The 23,199-nt window shown below is 35.8% G+C and overlaps 1 protein-coding gene across 4 annotated transcripts in view; it reads left to right on the top strand.

The window, feature by feature from the left end:
- GBE1 (1,4-alpha-glucan branching enzyme 1) overlaps positions 1-17,960 on the top strand; it is a 263,149-nt gene extending 245,189 nt beyond the window's left edge. For 2 of the 4 annotated variants that reach the window (XM_077991016.1, XM_077991015.1), the window contains exons 15-16: positions 8,482-8,599; positions 15,561-17,960. In XM_077991016.1, the coding sequence (XP_077847142.1) occupies positions 8,482-8,599; positions 15,561-15,578 (136 nt within the window). In that variant the 3' untranslated portion in view covers positions 15,579-17,960. 4 annotated transcript variants of the gene reach the window in all.
- The last annotated feature ends 5,239 nt before the right edge of the window (positions 17,961-23,199 follow it).

The following is a 23,199-nucleotide window of genomic DNA, read 5'->3' on the forward strand; positions in this document are numbered from 1 at the left end:
GTTGCATTTGGCTTTTGTTTTATTTTAAAATTTGCTTTGATTACATTCATTAGTAAGTTCTCTGTTTAATTCCACATTACTTTCTTATAAATTTAATTTTACAAATATTATAATATTGGGGGATTTTTTAAAACTAAAGTCAGGGAGATTAAAAAAACTAACTGGATATTTTCCATTGAAAGAAATATAGGTCACATGGCCATAAATAGTTTTGAAAAGTAATTAAAATATCAGAACTCTCATTGTTTTTAAATTTATGTTTTAAGTTCATGGGTACAAGTGCAGGTTTGTTCCATAGGTAAGCTTGCATCATTGGGGTTTATTGTACAGATTATTTCATCACCCAAGTATTAAGCCTAGTACCTATTCGTTATTTTTCCTGATCCTCTCCCTCCTCCCACGCTCCACCCTCTGGAAGGCCCCAGTGTGTGTTGTTCCTCTTTGTGTGTCCTTGTGTTCTCATCATTTAGCTCTGCTTAAGTGAGTACGTGCAGTATTTGGTTTTCTGTTTCTGTGTTAGTTTGCTAAGGGTAATGGCCTCCAACTCCTTTCATGTCCCTGCAAAGAACATGATCTCATTCTTTTTAATGGCTGCATAGTATTCCATGGTGTATGTGTACCACATTTTCTTTATCTAGTCTGTCATTGGTGGACATTTAGGTTTATTACCTGATTTTTCCATTGTGAATAGTGCTGCAGTGAACATGCACCTGCATGTGTCTTTATAATAGAATGAATTATTTTCTTTTGAGTATGTACCCAGTAATAAGATTGCTAGGTTAAATCGTATTTCTGTCTTTAGGTCTTTGAGGAATTGCCACACTGGCTTCCACAACGTTCAAACTAATATACATTCCTACCAATGGTGTGTAAGTGTTCCTTCTTCTCCATAGTCTTGCCAGCGTCTGTTATTTTTTGGCTTTTTAATAATAGCCTTTCTGCCTGGTGTGAGATGGTATCTCTTTGTAGTTTTGATTTGCATTCCTCTAGTGATCAGTGATGTTGAGCTTTATTTCATATGATTGTTGGCTGCGTGTATATCTTGTTTTGAAAAATGTCTGTTCATGTCCTTTGCCTACTTTTCAATGGATGTGTTTGTTGTTTTCCTTGTAAATTTAAGTTCCTTATAGATGCTGAATATTAGAACTTTGTCAGATGCATAGTTTGCAAAAATTTTCCCTCATTCTGTAGGTTGTGTGTTTACCCTGTTGATAGTTTCTTTTTCTGTGCAGAAACTCCCTAGTTTAATTAGATCCCATTTGTCAATTTTTGCTTTTGGTGTCTTCATCATGAAATCTTTCCCCTTGCCTATGTCCTGACTGGTATTGCCTAGGTTGTCTTTCAGGGTTTTTATAGTTTTGGCTTTCTATTTAAGTCTTTATTCCATCTTGCATTAGTTTTTGTATATGGTGTAAGGGAAGAGTCCAGTTTCAATGTTCTACAAATGGTTACCTGGCAGAACTATCATTTTTCATGATAACTGTTTAAGTTTAATGTGTATTTTAGATCACAGAAGTAAAGATAGAATTACCTAAATAAGATACACAAATACACTCACACACACACACACACACACACACACACACACCCCTACAACACCCCTCCACCACACACTAACAGACCGGCAGATTCATTATATATATATAGCAATTTATCACAAGTCTTTGCCACTCCTGCGTTTGGAAAGAGACCAGAGAGAGAAACTGAAAGTTGTAGTTTATAGCCTTTTCTGTGATTCAGGACAATAAAGTAGGCATAATTTAGCTATGTTTATAAAATAAATGGACAGATCTATTTGAGATACTAGATAGCTGTAACCTTAGATTTTGTGGATTATAACCAGCAATAAATAAAATTCAATCCATGTAACATAAAAAGGGAAGGATCGTGTTAGAACATTGTGGCAAGCCCTGTGCTGTATCGATCTCTTCAGACTACTAAAATCATAAAACTCTCCTTGCTTTTCAGCAGCTGTTCTTACCCTCCCAGATATTTGTTCACATTTACATTAATTAAAACATTCCTTAGAATTTTGAACCTAATATTTTCTGCTTTCAGTATAAATTCTCTTTCCTGGGGTCACTTAGCTCCTGGGCATTATTTTAATCATGGTAATATGAATGGATTGATTAAAGAATTAGATATAAAATAACTTATACTAAATTCATATTCCAAAAACTGCATTTTTTCACATTTTAGCCTGTCTTCAGTTGGAAAGTATCTTACAATATTGATGTGGTAGTGATATTTTTTTCTCTTCATTAGAGATATAGAAAATAATTCATCTTGAAATGGATGATGCCTTAGATTTGAAGATATATGGTAACTTACCCGCTCTGCTATCGTTATAGTCATCTAGTCACTGGAGAACTCTTCTTTTTGTCACTCAATTTGAAACCTCAAGGGTTGTACCTTACAATAAATTTCCTTAGCTTCATCAGTGGGAGTGAAGTGAGTTTAGTGCAGAATGATATAAATGATAGTACTTCTTACATCAAAATCCTTATACTTTGAACAGACACTTTATCAAGTGGCTGAGCAAACACAGCAGCTTTTGAAGTATTTGAAGAGCCATTGAATTTAAGAGTCTTCATGCCTTCACTGTTCTTTAATCTTATTAGTACATGCCTCCTTCAGAACACTGGCTCTTCCCTGGTTCAAATTTAAGGACTTGGATTATAAAATAATGGCTGAAAACTTCTTATCTACTTCAACCTGTTGATAGATATATCAAATACTTAGGAAGCTCTTGAATTTAAAATAAGAAATCATAATATTTTAAAATGCTATCCAAATTGATAGGGACCTATTTGATCTCCTTTTGAAAAAAAAAACTATTAAAAAATTGTCATTCTTTCCCTACTGTATTTTTTTTCCAGTTGAACAAGGTAAATTTTATGGCCCAGTGTTTTGTATTTACTAATAAAATGATCAAATGGATCAAATCAATAAGAAATGGACTAGAACAAGTATAGTAAATCTCAGATATTCAGACCTCAGCATTACTTTTAGAAATGGCAATCTTGTATATCTAATTGTGTCAGTAATTTAAATGGATATCATTTTATATGATTTTCCTATTTGTATTCTTCTCTTGTCATATTCGTTCTGTCCTCTTTATGCTTGGAATGTGATATGTTTTGGATATTTGTCCCTCGAGATCTCATGTTGGAATGTGATTCCCAGTGTTGGAGGTGGGGCCTGGTAGAGGTGTTTGGGACACAAGGGAGGATTCTTCGTGAATGGCTTGGTGCCCTCCCCTTGGTAACAAGTGAGTTCTCACTTACATGAGAGCTGGTTGTTTAAAGGAGCTTCACTCCTCCTCCTCGCTCTCCCTTGCTCCCTTTCTTGCCATGTGACATTCCTGGACACCTTCTCCTTCTGCCATGATTGTAAGCTTCTTAAGGCCCTCACCAAAAGCAGATGCCAGCATCGTGCTTCCTGTGTGTATGGTCTGCCGAACCATGAGCCAAAATAAACCTCTTTGCTTTATGAATTACAAAGTCTCAAATATAACAATATAAAAAATTTCAACCTGAGAAATAAACAAGAAACTGTATATGAAAACACTACCTTATTCTTGGCATAAAATGGGTGCCACATGCAGACAGTAAGGTAATCAGAGCTGCATTTGACTTATGCACACCTCCCAACTCTACCACGTAACAAGCTGTCTGCCTTTGGGCCAACTCTTCTCCCCTTCCACTTCTGTTTCCCTGATTCAGCCTCAGTTTCCTTACTTTTGAGTACTGTCACTTGTACTTCTAAAACTCAGTCTACATCTCTCCTTTCCCACTGTCAGAGATTAGACATACATAACTATCCTTGCACTGTTGTTAGACTCCTGACTGGTTTTCCCGACTTCGGCTTTCCACTGTCTGTTTCATACTGCTTACAACCTGCGGGTTAATTTTTTTGATTGTAAAACCCTTTCTCAAGAATTTTAAACACTATCACACTTAACTAACAAAATAAGTCTTAAGACCCTAGCCCAGCCTTCAAAAGCCTTCATATACGGCTTGTCCATCATAGTTTTCTTCCTTGACTCTCCCTTTCATTGCATATTGCTTTTTGCTCTACTTGTATAGGTTCATATGTATGCCTAATCTCCCTTTACAGGCTGTAAGCCACATGTAAATGAAGACCGTATCTTAGTTATTTTTGTTTCTTGCACAATATCTTGTACATTGTATGAATTTAGTAAATGAATGGGGGAGTTAAGATAATTTATTGTACTTTCCTCAATTATAAAAAACAGTATATGTAATTTGGCTTTTCTTGGTAAGTCAGTGTTGTCATTCTGAATATCAGTTTCCAAGTTTTATTGGGAACCTATTATGAGAAGGTCCTCTGCTAGGAATATGGAGGTAGCTATGGATAACAGATGACCTTTTAAGGTGTCCTGCTAAATTTATCTTGTATGCTCTGTATTGGAAACCATATAACGATGGTAGTTGAAAATAAGTATAAATTGGCTTTGAGTCATAGTTTCAGAGGTAAATTTTCACAGAAAAAGGACAATGTAGGAATTGTGGTGCTGTGTGTGTCCTGTATCATGTATGTACATGTATGTGCATCTGTGTGTATGTGCATACACATGAGAGAGTGAGGGAGTACCCGAGAGAGAACATGAAAAACAAACAAATCAGTTGCTCAGATAATCTCTTTGAAAAGGCTTGTTCTGATTCTAAGCAGTATTCCTAAAACATGTAGTTTCCTGATACTTGAATAATATATGGCATCGATTCGTGATTATAAAGCTTTTTCACACGCATTACCTCTCATTTAGTGTTTAAATTGGTAGAAATTTCTGGATTTTAAAGGCCACATTTTCTAAAGGAAGCTATTGTTTTCCCTGGCTAATGTAGACACAGAACTGGGTGATTTCACGATTGGACACAGAAAAATTTTTTCTTTAAATTATAGGCCAGAGAAACATGTCTAAACCAATGTTTTGAAACTTTCTCTATGGCTTTTATAAGCTTTTCCTGTATGGCTACCAATTATATAAAGTAAATAGATTCTAACATTTTCAATATGACAATCTCTTTCAGTGTCAAAGAGAAATGAATCCTTATATAGCAATTGTTCTTTTACTGTCCTTTGATCGAGAAAAGTATACACAAAAACTATTAAATTTTGTTGCTTTAAAATTGCATTTTTTGGTGTGCGAAGCTCAGTCTGTATTGTGGGAAAAGCATGTAAAATGATGGACACATGATTTTTATTTTACTGTAACATTGAAAATAACGATTAAATATTATTTAATTCTGTTTCAGAAAAATAATTTTGTTGAGGACATTCTCCTTTATTAAGAAAAAAAAAAAAAAAGGCATGCCAGGCATAGTAGCTTACTAATCCCAGCACTTTAAGAGGCTGAGGTGGGCAGATCGCTTGAGCTCAAGAGTTTGAGACCAGCATGGGCAACATGGTGAAACCCCATTGCTACAAAAAATATAAAAATCAGTCTGGTGGCATGTGCCTGTGGTCTCAACTACTTGAGAGGCTGAGGTGGGACAAACTGCTTGAGCCCGGGAGGCAGAGGTTTCAGTGAGCCAAGATCGCGCCACTACACTGCAGCCTGGGTGATAGCCAGACCCTGTCTCAAAAAAAAAAAAAAAAAAAAAAAAAAAAAAATGCCCCTAAGTAAATGAAGGAATTATTTTTTTAGTTTTGCAACCTTGAATAATTTTCCTATAACATTTTAAAAATTATAATTCAGGTGACTAAAATGAAAGTGTTCATAGGAGGAAATAGTCATCTCTAGTGTTAGTGAGAAGTTGAATTTGATTAGGAAGGGGTTCAGAACGTGCTACCCCAAAATATGCCACTTTGGCTTATTGATTATTTTGAGCTGAATCTGTTTGAGAAACAACAGATGCAGAAAGAGGCTCTTTGATCTCCTCCTTTCTACCAAAAAGCAAATCATAAAATTGCCCGTGAAAAAGGTGTCTTTCCTGTGCCAGGAATAGGAGGACATTCTCATCACCAGAGACTGGGAAGTCGAAATAGACCTGTACAAACAAACCTACTAAAATAACCCTGTCTTCCATCAGTTTCCCCCATATATTTCCTCATTGTGTTCCCACAATTTACTGCCTCCAGCACAAGCTCTTGTGTCTTGTAACATTCCCATAATTGATCATTCATTGTGTAAAAAGCACATTAAATGTTTGGACCTAATGGTTTCTTTTCTTTTTTTTTTTTTCTTTTTAACTTTTAGGTTCAGGGGATACATGTGCAGGTTTGTTAGTGGGTAAACTGTGTGTCGTGGGGGTTTGGTGCACAGATTATTTTGTCACCCAGGTAATAAGTATAGTACCTGATGGGTAGTTTTTCCATCCTCACCCTCCGCCCATCTTCTGCCCTCAGGTAGGCCCGGGTGTCTGTTGAATTAACGCAGGAAAACCAAATACCTCATGTTCTCACAAATGTGAGCTAAACATTGAGTACACATGGACACAAAGAAGGGAAAAATATAATCTGCATTTTAATAGTAAAAACATGTACATTCTTTGAAACACAGCGTCAAATGTGTATAACATAATTTAGTCTTTAGACAACACCTAATCGTATATAAATTCCCAGCCCCTTACAATCACGTAACTACTCACTCAGTGAGAACTTACAATGACAGGACTGCCAGTCAGGTTGGGAACCATTGCTTTTGATGATATGCTTGCCTTATTTAGCCATTGCTATCAAAAGCCTATGTTGTCAACCAGTAATTCATTAATTGATATATTAATTCAGTTGTTTTTAAAGTATTCTAGAACATTACTCTCTGAACTGTACTGTTTTAGTTTTCGGAAGATTTATCCCAGGATTTAATGAACTGGAATGAAGAACAAAAGCTAAACTTCTATTTGAATAGTTTTTTTTTATTCCACAGTATTTCATTATTTGCCATGTCTTTGATTATTTATTTTCGTTATCCATATTTCAGCATTAAATGTATTGGTAGGCTCAATCATATTCAGCTATACTGAGTGACTTTAAATGTCCCTGTGCCTAGTAGTCATCATTTGAATCTCAGTCTTTCTTTCTCAATACGGTAATATTCTGATTATCAATTTCAGTTTGAATTAGAGAAGGCTGGCCTGGATTCACTAAAATGGAGCCAACACTACTAGCAGAAGTTTCTGTAGCGTGTCCATCTTCACTTCCGCGTTTCCGTAGCGTGTCCATCTTCACTTCCGCGTTTCCGTAGCGTGTCCATCTTCACTTCCGCGTTTCCGTAGCGTGTCCATCTTCACTTCCGCGTTTCCGTAGCGTGTCCATCTTCACTTCCGCGTTTCCGTAGCGTGTCCATCTTCACTTCCGCATTTCCGTAGCGTGTCCATCTTCACTTCCGCGTTTCCGTAGCGTGTCCATCTTCACTTCCGCGTTTCCGTAGCGTGTCCATCTTCACTTCCGCGTTTCCGTAGCGTGTCCATCTTCACTTCCGCGTTTCCGTAGCGTGTCCATCTTCACTTCCGAGTTTCCGTAGCGTGTCCATCTTCACTTCCGAGTTTCCGTAGCGTGTCCATCTTCACTTCCGAGTTTCCGTAGCGTGTCCATCTTCACTTCTGACTTAGACAAAGATTTTCAAGGGTTGACAATGATGGCTTATTGTTCCTTGATCAATGTGATAATTAATGTGATAATTTTTGCAGTAATGGTAATATACTAACATTTCTGAGATTAATGATATATTTTCCAGGAAATCAAAACAAAAAGCACTTAAACTATCTGCATTTCTACTAAGGCTAGAAGAAACTTAAGATTTCTAAGATACCAATGCATATATCATTGTAGATTTTTGTATCAAGTACCATTTCTAGATACTTTGAGCCTAATAAATTTGAACATAATGATAGCTTTTATTAATTTTGCTGTAAATATGCTAATACCATCTAACAACTTATTGTGAAAAACCAGATGTTCAGTACAGATGCAACGAGGCATTTCCTTTTTTGAATATTTTTTTATCTGAAGTTGATTGAATTCACAGATGCAAAATCCACAGATATGGAGGACTGACTGTATGTATTTAGTAATATATCTAGCAGACACTAGGAGATAGTATAACTATTAGTAAATATTTAAAAGGCGACTACATGTTGAACTTATTATTTATGACTTGTCTTGGTAGAAATAATATAATCTCACAGAGCAAAATTTCTATTCAATATGGAGAAGAATTTATAACAAGTGGAATAGGTTGCTTGAAGAGAAAAGTAGATTAGGTACGTTTCATCCCAGGCTGGGTGATCACTCGATGAGTCGTGATGGGAGTATAGCAGGGATCTCATGGGTGTGTGCAGTAGATAGCCTGTAAAGCCCCTTTCAAACATAAAACTGTAAAAGAAGAAATGAGTGCTTAGCACAAATTATGATTTAACACTGCTCAAAAACTCACTTTTAAATTGCTCTCTCCGCACATATTTTACAATGTCTCATTCAACTCCTCAACTGTTGTGATTTCCTTAAAAGCCGTACATTCAAAATTGTGCTAGATTCAGATGCAGCGGAATATGGAGGGCATCAGAGACTGGACCACAGCACTGACTTTTTTTCTGAGGCTTTTGAACATAATGGGCGTCCCTGTTCTCTTTTGGTAAGTAAGTTTCTCAACATATTTCCTGCTATTTTAATTTACTCTCTTATTCTTCTAGTAATGTTTTTGTTCAAATAAACAACTCTTCAAATAAGCAACATGGAATAAAAGCATGAAGGAAAGGGATTAGGGAGAGGGGACTATGCTTGACCAGACGTAATGTGTGGTACTGGACTAAATTGTGTTTTGGAAAAACTAATAGTAAAGGATATTTAGGGGACAATTGGCAAAAATTAAATATTAATAGGATTCAAAACTATTTCTCAAGAAATGAGCAGAAGGCAGTTTTTTAATTTTTCTTTCAATTATGAACATTTCTATTCTTTATGCAACAATTCACTCTCCTTCTGTTCTTGTTTTCTCCATAACATTTTATATTAAGCAGATTTCTACATTATGGACTAGCAAATGAAGTTTCATTTAAAACACCTTAAAGGAGTCAATGAAAAATGTATCTTTCTTTTCTTTCATGTGGTAAATTGAAGACTGAATTTATTCTAGTTACAAAATTCTCTGGATTTTTTATATTACTGAAGGAAGCATTATATGACATAACTAAGTTTTACATTGTGGTGTTCACACAAATAGAATGTTAGAATGTTGTTTTAAACTACTACGTTTAAATTCTTTAAAATATGTAGAATTTAGTAAGTTTCTAGATTCAGAGGAATTCATTATTTAATTTATGGCCATATAGTGGGTTCAAAACCACATCTACCATTCCTAATTCTAGGAGGTACCTAACAAATACATGACTTTACCATAGCTGTTAACGTTCTTATGTCATTACATTCTCTCACTTTTCAAAAGTTTAGATAGAAGTCAGGCATGAGAATCTCTATGGTACCGCTAGGCCTTCCATCTTTCTACTGTTTTCCCACCTTTCAGAGTGATGCCAGCACTCAGCTTTGTAAGCTGCCATATTATACATAAAAGTGATATCCCAAAGATCACAGCATAAAATCACTGAAAAGAGCAGGGATTACAAACAGTGAGTTGTTAGATTATGGGTTGTGAGGAAAGTGCAGTGGAAAGTCCTATGAGAATTAGGTGTTACCCTAAATGTATGTGTGTGCATATGAGTGTGTGTTGATGATGACACTGATCCAGCTTTAGATATATGTGGAGAAAGATATATATTTTTAAGAGAGAGGGCTCAAGGGTACTATCACATTCTTCAAGGAATTATTACTGTAGTCTGTGAGAACATTCAATTTTGACATGTAAAATAAGATTGATAAAAATAGTTTTTTATCAAGGAAGTGAATAAGAAAATTACCATAAAGTTCTGAAATAATCAAAAGAGTTAGATGCCCTTAGGGTTTCGGAAAGATGATTCAGCTCACAAAGGGGAGTCATGGGGAAGGAGCAACTGATTGCAATAAAACTGAACTTTCACTGATGGAACTAGAATGAAAGGACTTGGAAAGACTCAGACCGCGAAATTCTTACATAGCCAGCTCTTCTAAATGTCTGTGTACCCCAACAGGGTTCTGTTATAAAGAGCCTGAAGGTATAGTGAAAATATCACAAAATGCCGTGGCACAGGACCTGGGATCCTGACCCTAGTCTGCCATTTACTCACTGAGAAATTGAGTGATTTAACTTTTTTTTTGCACTGCAGTTTCCCCCACCTGTAAAATGAGGATTATTCATATTATCTTCCCTATAGCAAGAGATTCTTAGGAAGCAGAAACTCTTTAACATGCCCAAGGTATTTGGAAACTGTAAAATGCTACTGCATATGTATTTTAAAGATGTTATTGTCATGGATAGGCAATTATTATTTAGTAGTTTAAACATGTCAAAATACTAAGTGTTTTGAGGACACACAATTAAGAATACCTTCTCCCAACTTTGGGGAATTATAATCTCAGGCGACGGCTCAGACTCTTTTGAGGTGGGCAGAAAATATCTTCACATCCTTTCAATTTTGTGAGAGTAAAGATATGCTGGCATAATTAAACAAGCCAGCCAGCCAGTGGCAGCAACATCAGGAGATTACTTTTCAAGCACTAATGGAATTGATCTCAACAATGTGGAAAATGCAGTTGTAAATTATCAGATGGAATAAAGATCTCATAAGTATCAATAATACGTAGAGGAGGACAGCACTGCAAGGACATGGCAAACAGAAAAGAGCTGAACGCTGCCTGCAGCAGAACTCTAATCCAGTGCAGCCCGTGAAATGCGGGCTAGCTCTCTCCTCCCAGCAGCAGAATCTTGTTTTCCATGACTACAGTGCTTCAGGAATTACTCCTTTAAATACACCTTTAGGCTCCAGATGATAAGATCACTCGTTTTAATGTCAGATTAAGGGAGTCCACACAGACTAGTAAAATACAGAAAATCTAGGCAAACAGGTTTTCTTTTTACCCCAGTTATTCAGCAAAGAGCCAGAGGAGAAAAAAAAAATCACATTAACAAATGTACCTACTGTAATAATGCCTCATTATAAGGAAACTCCTTATTAAACTGAGTCTTATGTGCTGGGATCCAGTGGAGTTGCTTGAACATGATCATGAGTGCTGTAGGTCCTATACCTTTTCAGTAAGATCACTCATACCTCCCATTCTCACAGACTAAAAGGAGGAAGGAAGAACAAAATATAACTTTTCCTTCTTCCATGAAATTTTTGCCCATCATAACTAGTACACAGCATTTGCCAAAGCTTAATTTGCAAGCTTAATAATCCAAAGGATCGCTGAATAAGTGTCAAATCTGTTTTCAAAGATAGCAACAGACAGCTCAAAGGAATTTTATAATAGCCGTACATGCTGCAGCATCAGCAGGTGCTGCTCTAGCCTTGTCTCTGTGTGCTCCCTCAGTTGAAACTGAGAGCCGGGGATAACTGCATGTGTACCGCCATGGAAACGTATTTGCTAAGGTCAGAGTATGTCACAAACGTCCAAAAGCGATGGGACAGAGCTCTGCCAGTCTGCTTTACTGGCAGTTATTGGAAACTCCATTTTAGCATAATCATTTCTCTATAGTTTGATTCCTGATACAGGAACCTAATATGTTAACCTATATGTTAATCAGTGCACTGGAGGCAGGGGACTTCCTTTCTCTCCTCTGATTCATAAAATCAAATTCCATGGCACAAATGGGAGAAAAGAGATTATTGAGCCTTAAATGAATTTGATTTCTTTACATTAACTGAATGATGATGATGAAAATGAGAATAAAGCAATAGATGTAGCACTAATTACTTTGACAATTAGGCTTCTTATCAATAAGAAGTAGATGTATTTACTCTCATTCTAAATTTGGAGGTTCAAAAGTAGACTTGATTTAAATGTAGGATTTGGCATAGATGTATCATCTTTATTGCCCCTCACTTGTAAGTTTTAGTACAGCTTAACAGTTGGAAAATATATTTTGCTCTATTCAAAATTATGAAAATAGTTTTTTTAGAAGAAAGAAAATCTTGATTTTTAGTTTACTTTTTTAATGTATATAAGTTAGATGAGCTAATATACATTTCTATACAGAAACACTAGCATCACTTTTCTCCCAACCCTAATGCAAAATAATGAGAATTAGAATAAAAGAATACAATTTATTTTTTCTTAAAAAAGTATTTTATGAACTAAAGCATGTATGTGAAAACTAAAATTATATCATCTTTTATTTTTCAAAAGACTGTGTAATTTTTATTATGAAAAAAATGTGTATGTAGACTATGAAGGAATCTAATGACTTTTTCATTAAATGATGTTTTGTTTGTTTTCTTGTGAGACGGGGTCTCACTCTGTTGCCCAGGCTGGAGTGCAGTGGCACGATCTTGGCTCACTGCAACCTCTGCCTCCCAGGTTCAAGCAGTTTTCCTGCCTCAGCCTCCCAAATAGCTGGGATTACAGCTGCACACCACCATGCCCAGCTAATTTTTATATTTTTAGTAGAGATGAGGTTTCATCATGTTGACCAGACTGGTCTCAAACTCCTGACCTCAGGTGATGCACCTGCCTCGGCCTCCCAAAGTGTTGGGATTACAGGCGTGAGCCACCATGCCGGGCGCACTGAATGCTGTTTTCATTCTTCCAAAATTATATGTGTATATGCTATTTCTAAACTTACAAATTTCTAAGAGAATTTTTTAAATTACCCTTTAAAGTATTAATTTTTTTTTAATTTTAAAATTTTCTTTTTTAAAATGTTTGACACTGTGTTTTCAAAAATTGTGTAATTAAATTTTGCAAGTTAATTATTAGTCCTACAGGAAAATATAGGCCTAGAGGAAAATAACATTTTGCCTGAATGACATAAAATAGACCATTGTGTGAACAGTTGCTTTTTTAGCCACACTCATGGTTAGTGTAATAATTAAGTCATTAAAGTCATCAAAATAACTGAGTAGATTAGCATGCATTTGACTCTCTTAATAAATGAATTGGATTGTACTGTGCTATTCTGATTCTTTGTGAAGAGCAGACTATTAATATAGCTAGAAAAAAATGAAACTCATGGCTGTATACTACATTGTCTCATGTTCTTAAGGTGATTCTAGATATAAAATGTTTAGGGCTTACAGGCTAATAAATGGATATAGAAGATATGTTTATCAGCATGCATGTTATGCATAGTAAGTGCCTTCTATATACAGGTATGTCAATATACTTTTTATATTTAAATATACTTAAATGATTGTGTTTAAATCTACTTAAATGTGTTCATGCTTCTTTTCTCTTGCCATATTAATCAAAACTATTGTATGAATTAAAATGATAAAATGAGAATTACAGAGCCAATACTTAGACTAAATTTTAGGAACCCCAAATTGTTCGTGTCTGTAATTGTCTCATCATAAGGGTTAGCTCTGATTGTCTTAAGTTCTTTAGTATAATTAGTAGTAATTTCCTAACCACGAAAAAAATTGATTTACATACTCAGAAGAAAACTCAAAATTCCATAAATAGCCATAGTTAAGAAAAATCACTGGCTTAGGGAAATTCTTCCATGTTGCCTATACCACAAGGGCTCTGGAGCACTATAAATACATTCTGGTAATTAACACTGCAGTGAAATATGCGTATATTATTACAAAGTATTTCTGTTAATGACATTATACAATTGCGAACCAAAGGCTTTTTCTTTGTAGCGTATTGCATTGAGAGGTCTCTGAGTATGATGGAAGTGTCGTTATAAACCTCCTTACGTGAAAAGACCAGTGTCTGTTAGTGAATATTCTTGAAGCATTTTTTAACCATCAAATACCACAATGGGAATATATTTCAGTGCATATACTGCAAACCTGGAACTTTGTTATGGCATCCTTTGAAAAAAAAAACCTCTCGGCTGGGTGCGGTGGCTCATGCCTATAATCCCAGCACTTTGGGAGGCCGAGGCGGGCGGAACAGCTGAGGTCGGGAGTTCGAGACCAGCCTTACCAACATGGAGAAACCCCGTCTCTACTAAAAATACAAAAAAAAATTAGCCGGGTGTGGTGGCGTATCCCTGTAATCTCAGCTATTCGGGAGACTGAGGCAGGAGAATCACTTGAACCTGGGAAGTGGAGGCTGCGGTGAACTAAGATTGCGTCATTGAACCCCAGCCTGGGTAACAAGAGTGAAATTCCGTCTAAAAAGGAAAAAAAAAAAAAAACCTCTTAAATTTAGACAAGCGAAAATGCCAAAACATGAAAGAGTAAGAGTGATTCTAAATTATCATTATGTAATTATTATTATATTTCATTAATGAAATAATGAGGTTATGAATGAAACAGTAGATATCACAATTGCTTAGGATCCAAATCTGAGCTATATCACTATAGCACGCACTTACAGAGACCTCTCATTATTTATCCTAGACCTGACTGATGTGTTTCATTGCCACTTTCCCAGGCACCTTGGACTTATCAGAGTCTTTTTGCCTGCATTGTAGGACAATACTCTATAAGAGAAATGTTTTCCATGTAGAGGGAGCTGAAATTACTTTGTCTAGTTTCTGGCTCTACTGAAATATTTAGATTGGTTTTCAGTTTTAGATTGCTCATGGCAGAATAATTCAGAACCGTTCAAATTGTAACCTTCTGTCCCACTGATTAGTTAAATCCAGTTACTGTGATCCCCAAAATGAAATATGTAGACTATGGCCAGCTGCGGTGGCTCACACGTGTAATCTCAGCAATTTGGGAGGCCAAGGCGGGCAGATCATGAGGTCAAGAGTTTGAGACCATCCTGACCAACATGGAGAAACCCCATCTCTACTAAAAATACAAAAATTAGCTGAGTATGGTGTTGCATACCTGTAATACCAGCTACTCAGGAGGCTGAGGCAGGAGAATGGCTTGAACTCGGGAGGCAGAGATTGCAGTGAGCCGAGATCGCACCACTGCATTCCAGCCTGGTGACAGAGCAAGACTCCATCTCAAAAAAAAAAAAGAAAAAAAAGAAAGAAATATGTAGACTAGACTAGACCCCCTAATAAGTACATGGGAAACTCCTTTAGAAGGGTAGGTCACTTTCTCAATTTGTACCTGTTTTGATAAGATGTAGGGAGGGAATGGGTTGAATCACACTGTTTGTTTGTTTGTTTGTTTTTATTTCTCCTTCTTTGCTTTGGGTTGTGTTCATTTTGTCTGTAGCTTGATTATGGAAATGTGCTCTCCTTTGGACTGGGTCTGTCGGGATCTTTGGTAATAGTCCTGCTTTATTTGTGGATGACTCCAGCTTCCTTTTATTGACTCACTCTCATAACATCTTGCGTATGACAAAGAGAAAACGTTGCATAGAAAGGATTGCATTAGCAGTGAAATTCTGATGTGGTATGATAGTTATAAGATATAAAATACAATGTGTAAACTATAGGGAAACAGCTTGTAGCACTGAAATACATGGTTTTCTCACGCTTAGTGACTGCATGGATGTAATATTTATCTTTTTGGAAATACTGTATTGCAAAACAGACCATGAGACATTGAGCTACACAGTGACTGTTAGCATTTGTTAATCTTTTTCAGATGATCTTCATTTCCTAAAACACTGTTACTTTGAATTGAAGATTAGAAAAACTGTTCTCTGGCCATTAAATCCAGAATATAAATTTCTTTAAGTGCCACCATTTTAAACCTGCTTTAACTTTTGATGTTAAAAACTAACCAAGTGTATCAATATGTCTGATTTTTTTGAGTAGTATTGGTTCTTTATTGTGAAACCTTAAGAGAAAACATTGTGTTCATTTGCAGAGTTGAGATGTATTGGACATACAAGTCTCATTAAATGAAAATCACCTGTTCTGTTTCTTTAATTTTTTTTTTCCTAAAGTCATGTTTGCTTTGCGCCTTCATTCTGGTTCTAACCTCTGAAAGCCTTTGTTTTTTTTTTTTTTTTTTCTTTAACCATCAGGCAAGCTCTCATTTAGAGATAAAGTGACTGAAAATAGTAAAATACCAGCAAAGTCAGAAATGAAGAGAGATTGTCACAATGACAACCATCTATAATATTATTTTTACTGTTTGCTTTGTTAATACTTAGATACATGGTTTGAACTAGCATATAAATAGCATTAAGCAGTTCAAATCACTTCTCAATTTTATAAAAAGATTTCAGATATATTAGAGAATATCTTGTTAAATACGCATCTATTGATCCGCTATTATTCCTTTGTTCATTGTTCATTTATTTAATTCAGTCATCATCAACATCTGCCTTGTCCAATGGCACCAACTGAGAGTTAGAAGTAAAACGTATGACTTCCGCCTTTCTAAAGCTCATAGTCTAATGAGGGAAGCAGCTGGCAAACTTGACAAATCATTCACAAATTGTGGCAAGTGTTCAGAAAGAAACAAAAAAGCTGCCATGGTTAGAAAAGAAGAACTTACCACATCTAGGGTTGTCAAGGAAAGCCTCTCCATATAGCTGGGATTTTTCCAAGAGATAAGGAACCAGCAAGGCAACGAGTGTTTACAGCAGAGGCACATCACAGGCAAAGATTCAACAAAAGGGGAGTGTTTGATGTGTCCAAGGAACTGAAAGGCTCCTGCGGCTGGAGTGTAGTGGGTGAAGATGCAAGCAAGTAGCTGAGCTGGGATACCAGATGCAGGCAGAGAGGAGCCAGTCAGGGCTGTGCACACCATGGAGAGAATCTGAATCCTGGTTTAAGTGCAATGGCAAGCTTAGTCATTGGTTTAAATTGAGAGTCAGGATTCCTTATGTTACATTTCAGTTTTTGTTCTTGAAAGGGAATAAAAGAGACAAGATTACAAATAAAAGTGTCTTGATGCAAAACAAGTGCTTTGTATATTGCTTTTCTTCATCTAACTGAAGTAGTAACATTGCGAACTGGCAGCCTTCCTTCACCACCTGATAGAGCCTCAACATGGCAGTGACAGGGCCGGTTACATCATTCCTGTGAGGAGCGTTTGTTTTCATTAAGTCGTATGGAGCCCTCTAGTGGTGATTGCTTTCTGATAGCCATGTTGCTGCCAGAACTGTAGGAACTGCGAAATTGAGCCTTCTAAGAGCATGTAAAATTGTAAAGGCAACTGTAACTTTAGGCAGATGTGAGACTGCATCGTGCCTATATCTCTTGGACATAATGACAGGCCGTTTGGTACTCTCTTCAGTTGCACTGACATAATTGTTTTGACGTAGGTGTACATTCCAAGCAGAGTGGCGCTCATCCTTCAGAACGTGGATCTGCCGAATTGAAGAGGCCTGATTTCAGCTCCACCAGACGCAGATTGGTGTTTTGTTTTCTTGTTATCACTGTCACACAGCTTATAACATGTATGCTTTTCAGAATACAGTTGTCTAGCCAAACCGTCAAGTATCCGAAGTTCAATATTGGTTTATGCAAATACAGCAAACTTTTCTTTAAGTAGATGGGAGAATATGTTTAAAATATTAGGAATCCTAGACCATATTTTCAAGTCATCTTAGCAGCTAGGATTCTCAAATGGAAGTGTTATATATAATATGTTAAAAACATTTTGCTTTCCTGGCTAATTATTTGATCCTTTTAAATTCTAATTTGAATCATTTGTCATGTGTGATTATTTCTGTTAAATGTACACAGTATTTAAGATGGATATTTGGTGGCTGTATTTGTTCTGATATCTTTTGGTCTAAATTATGAGGTACCGAGATTGTTTCTTTGTTTTTTTTTTTTCAAATTGTGTTTAGAAATACTGTAATAAATATGCAATAGTGATACAAAATAAAGAATTATATCCAAGATAATATAAAAGCCATTATGTATGAACTCATCCATGTCTCGTTTTGTGTAAGTTTTATTTTGTGATCTCTTGTCCACTATCTTGTTAAATGCCATTACCTCAGTCTTTCTGAAGCCCTGAAATGGTAATTGTAGCATTTCAGAAAATGTCTTTCATTTCAATCAATAAAAAGCTTTTGTAAAATTGCCTTTGCTAATGTTTATTTTGCTATACTATTGTAGGGCTTGATTATAAATGAATATTACTGTGCCTTATCTCAACTCTAATACCTTCTCCACATACGTTCACATCTACATGATGGACTAGGAAGCATGCAGATTAATATTTTTTTTTAGGCGCAATTTTGTAACTTGAAATCACACTAACCAATTTTGATATCTAAGCTACTCCTTCATTGTAAGCCTGAACACTTTTAGAAGCTAAATTAAGTATCTCAACTCAGTAGAATACTTCTTCATGAATGTACCCCTTGGTTAATTAAATACCAAGATAGGTCTAAGATCATTGATTCATAACTGAGAGATTATATTGTACTTATGGGACATAAAGTATCTGTTACTTTTTTAAAAAGATCTAATTTTTCCCTAATATTAATATTGACTGCTTGTTTTTTGTTTTTAGCCTGATTATTTGTGATTAATTAGAAATGAGTTATTTCATTAAAAACTCAGTAGGAGAGATAAGCAATAAACATTTTTACAGCCAGCTGTATACTGTATATTAACCAGCATCCTTAAACTGTTTTTAAATAAAGCCTTGAGCATCTAAGTGTGAAAGGTGTTATTTACTTTAACTTCTAAACAGAATAGTGGTTTGATTTCCTGAAAGAATCAGCAGTGCCAGCTGATAATGATTCGTGCTGGGGAAAATTACTGAAAGTCATCTGTACTGGTTTTCCCATTGCATGGACATTGTTAATATCTCAGCACTGGCGTGATCTCTGTACTGTGACTGTCACTGATAAAAACACAACGTAGAACCCTGAAGAATGATATTTCATGTTCTAATTTATAGTTCCTTAATTTTGCATGTGTTATATATGAAGAGATATACCGTTTATTAGGTATAGTTTTTAAATTACAATAAATTATTTAACATCTAGAACCCATTTACTTTTCATTTTGACCTCTGTGGCAGAGTGAGGAAGACCAGACTAATTATAGACCATATTTGTATTATATGGATTGATTTTGCTAATAGGTTCTTTAATTTTAGAATCTAAAGTTAGGATTTAACAATGTAATACAAGTTAATTGCCCCTGTCAAGTGCCCTTCTCCCCCACCCAGAAGAGCAGTAAATGCATGTTGCTAGGTAGGAATTACAAAAACCCATACAAACAAATAAAATATTAAGAGTCCAAAATGGAAAGCAGTTGGGTTATATCACAGCATAGATGACCTTTATGGAACATTCTAATATTCTAATGTATTTTACTGTAGGAGTTTTCATTTACGTATCAGTAACATTCTCATTGTTATGTCATCTTGTGGGAAGTTCTTTATTGGCTAAGTGTTTCAATAATCAAAACAGAAAGTTGCAAAATTTTACTCTTATAATGTGCCTTATATTGTTTTTGTCTCTGACATGTTTATTGCCAACATCAGAAATGAGAGTGACCTGTCTTTGTTCACTTTTTAAAAATAAATATTTTGCTGTTTCAGTTCTTTATGTTCTAGAAAACATGAGTACAGATTTCTTGCTCTCATTTTCTAATATTAGCAAATGAGTTCTAGTAGTTGCCCTATTATCCATAATAGGATTTACACCTAATGCTAGTGATGCATAAGGTTTTCATTTAATAAATAGCCTACTCAGGAAATACCATAGCTCGTAATAGCCAAAAATTGAATTGTAAACATTTCTCCTAGAATGGTTCCCACTTTATACCACTTGAACTCTGAGGGTCAACTTTTCTCATATTCTCTTTTCTGTAAGTGTCATGTTTCTCACTTTGCCCTGTTCTTAGCTGACATGTTTATCTCTAACCTAAAATGAGGGAGTTAGCCACCATGTTCCTCAAGTTCAAAAAGTAACCAGTGACAATAAATTGATTTTTCTTATAATAGCTATAAAAGAATGCAAGTTTTTGTTGTTGTTGTTGTTGTTGTTGTTGTTGTTGTTTTCTCTGACTGAAGCACTCCCCTTAGCAATACCAATTCAATTCAATATTTATCACCCATCAGGGTTATAGCCATTGCTATGGGGATCATATAGGAGGTTGTCTGAATAAGAAGCCTGTTCTTCAAATAATACAGAAGAGAGTGCAGACAGATCTGGAGGAAAGCAATGAAGGGTCGTGTGTTTTCCTCTCGCATTCAGCTTTCAGTTTCTGGAAAAACACCTTTTCACTGTCTCTGGTCCTGAAGCCATTGAATCTGTTGATGAAAGCAATGTAAAATAGCTTTCTTATTGGTTTTCCTATGTAGAATGAGCTGGAACAGACAGACCTGATAGAGACCAAAACAGTGAATCAGCTTGCTGGCTGGCCTTGTGCCTCTCAGACTATTTCTTTTTGCTATTTTGAGTCATGCCCTAAGCTTGAGGTCTTCAGAGTAGTGAGTTTCATTTCTTTCTCTATTCCTTATAAGGGGACAAGCACTGAGCTATGAACTTTGCGAGGTAGAATATTCTGATGAAAGAAAATAGCATAGCAATGTCATGTCCTTTATGCAGTGCAGTTCATTTATCATTCACAATGTGTTAGAATAGAAATGTAGATAAATTTTCTAACTAAAGCCAGCCTTTAGGGGGGAAAAAATCAAATGAACTCCCTGCTAATTTTTTTGCTCTATTATCTTATTAATGGTGATTTGTAGAGAATTTCAGAGAAACATTCATATTTTAGGGCAGAGTTTCTTAATTGGTAGTGTGAGGAATTATCATACAGTAGCTGTAAGTGTTTTTGTCTCCCTAAGATGTTACATCTGGATTTTAACTCTTGGCAAAAACTATGCAGAGGAAGCAATGTTTATATACATTAAAAATGTATTTTGTGTTAGATATGCTTATGCTAATGACATGTCATTCAGAAGCTTACTTATGACTTACAGTTTTTCTTGTTATTTCTGCTGGACCAGAGAGAGGTGTTTAGCCATCATATATGCTGTGTAGACTGTTTTACCCAGAAGCCTGAACTGTATTTTAAAAGAATAGTGTGATACAGTGGACAGGAGACATGGGCTCAAGTTACAACTCTTCATGCTCAGTGCCTCATTGCTTGTTTCCTCTTGGAGCATACGGATGTCCCAGTGAATTCCTTTCCCCTGTGGTCAGTGTAATGCCCCCTTAGTGTTTCAGCTACTCTCAGGCTCTGCACTAATATAGCCCAACCTTGTGAATGGCATTTAAAGGTCTCTCTATGGTAACCAAGAGGGCAATGTAAACTATATACAAAATGAAATAGTCTTAGACCCCATCATAGCAACCAAGTGTTGAGGTTCTCTATTTCTTTCCCTCTTCCCCTCCTACTCACAACCTAGGTAGACTACAGGCAGAAGGAATAATTGACAGAGAAAGCAAGAATTGCGAAAGAGAGCTCATAGGTAGAAACAATTTGGTTCATCTTTTTTTGTTATGAAAGTCTGTACTCGTAAGAACACATTGTTATTAATAAATGTTTATACAACTAGATGTTAATTTCTTGAAGATGGAGGAGAGATATCAACCATTGGCCTGAAATTTCAACAGCTGTCTGATAGTAACAGTAAGGCAATACAAAACAGAAAACTGACAAAAAAAAAAAGCTATCACACCAAATTACTTTCCACACAAGAATTTGAATTAAATGAAGTAAGTGTTCAAATTGTTTATGCATATTTGTCTAAGGTAATGCGGGAAATAGAAAGCTGCAAATGTGTGAACAAACTCATCCAATATACATATTATAACACATATAAATGTGTGAAAAAACACACATATACGTATATAATTTGTAAGTCAACTGAAAACACAAAGTCCACTAATTCTAATATTTGACTTGAACAAATGAATCACTTGATCTCTGTGTGTGATACTTGTTCTCAATTTTAGGTATTTTTCTGGTTACATACAAGCATCAAACCCAAACAAATGATTTTATTTGGATTTAAAAAAGGTTCTAGATCTGTGCAATGAAATGCAATATATATGTTTCAAATCTTTAGAAATTTCTCACCTCAAACTATTTAGCTATAAGTCTTCTATTTTTCCTTTAGAAAGGAAGGAGGAGGAGATGAAATAACTTTATCACTTCTTTATTTATATCCAGTAAGGATTCTTTTTTAACTGTTTGTAGTGTCACTTTCCATTGACTCCAGTAATATACATGAAAAATACTGTGTGCAACTTCATTACACGCACACCCCAAGCCACGCTGTCAATCATTGATTAAAACTGATCATATGATATTACACACATGCAGACACACAGTCGCTCTATATTCCCTCTTGTTCTTTCTTATGGTAAATGGGCATCACTCACTGGAACTTTTCTATGTAGAAAAAGCAGTAGAATGCCTAATTCTTTACTGAAACATCTATTTTTTGAAAGACATACTGTATTGGCTACCATGTATTGAGCCCTCTCTTTTTACTGTGTCCTGTGCTGAGCACATTTTTATTCTTAAACTGCAAAATTATTATGACTGCACCCCTTTTGTCTAGGTTGTGCTGATCTCACTGTTCTCAGCTGCCTTTTATGATATTTGCACAAAGGATCACCGGAAATCTCTATATCAGGGATCAAAAGTTGGCTGTCTCCTTTGTATTCTTTTGCTTGTTTGTCTTTAATTGAATCTGAATGTCTTTGTTGGAGGACAGGGTGGCACTTGAAGCCATGTGGGAGGGTGGGATGCCCCACTTTGCTGTGAGATGGTGAGGGATGAGTGTGGAGGACTGCCCCAAAGACTGAGAGCTTGTGCCAGGGCTCATCGTCTATCTGCATTGATTCACCATTTTCAGCCCCTGCTGTCACACTCTGCCTCATTCACTTGTTGGGTGTTTTGCCTCATGATGACTGTATACTGTTGTTTGACTCCTCAGCAAGTCATGATCATTTTCTTTATTGTCTCTGCCATAAGGAGAACTGGAAATTATTGTTTATGGTTCTCCTTTATCCTCATCATTTCTTTAAAAAATTTTGAGAATGATGCTTCTATCTTATCTTTTTTTCTCAACTTAAATTCCTCACTCCACTCATTTATAAAGAAACAAAATTATAAGTCAGATACCAAAAGACAAATAGTACTACATGTTCTCTCTTATATGTGGGATCTAAAAAGGTTGAACTCATAGAAGCAGAGTAAAATGGTAGTTTCCGGGAACTGGGGCAATGGTTGCAGGGTGGAGAGAAGTTGGTCAGAGGATATAAAGTTTCAGTTAGAAGGAATAAGTTTTGGAGATCTGTTGTATAGCATAATAACTATAGTTAATATCAGGTTGTTAT

This window comes from Macaca mulatta, chromosome 2 (genome assembly GCF_049350105.2).
Source record: "Macaca mulatta isolate MMU2019108-1 chromosome 2, T2T-MMU8v2.0, whole genome shotgun sequence".
NCBI classification, from domain to species: domain Eukaryota; kingdom Metazoa; phylum Chordata; class Mammalia; order Primates; family Cercopithecidae; genus Macaca; species Macaca mulatta.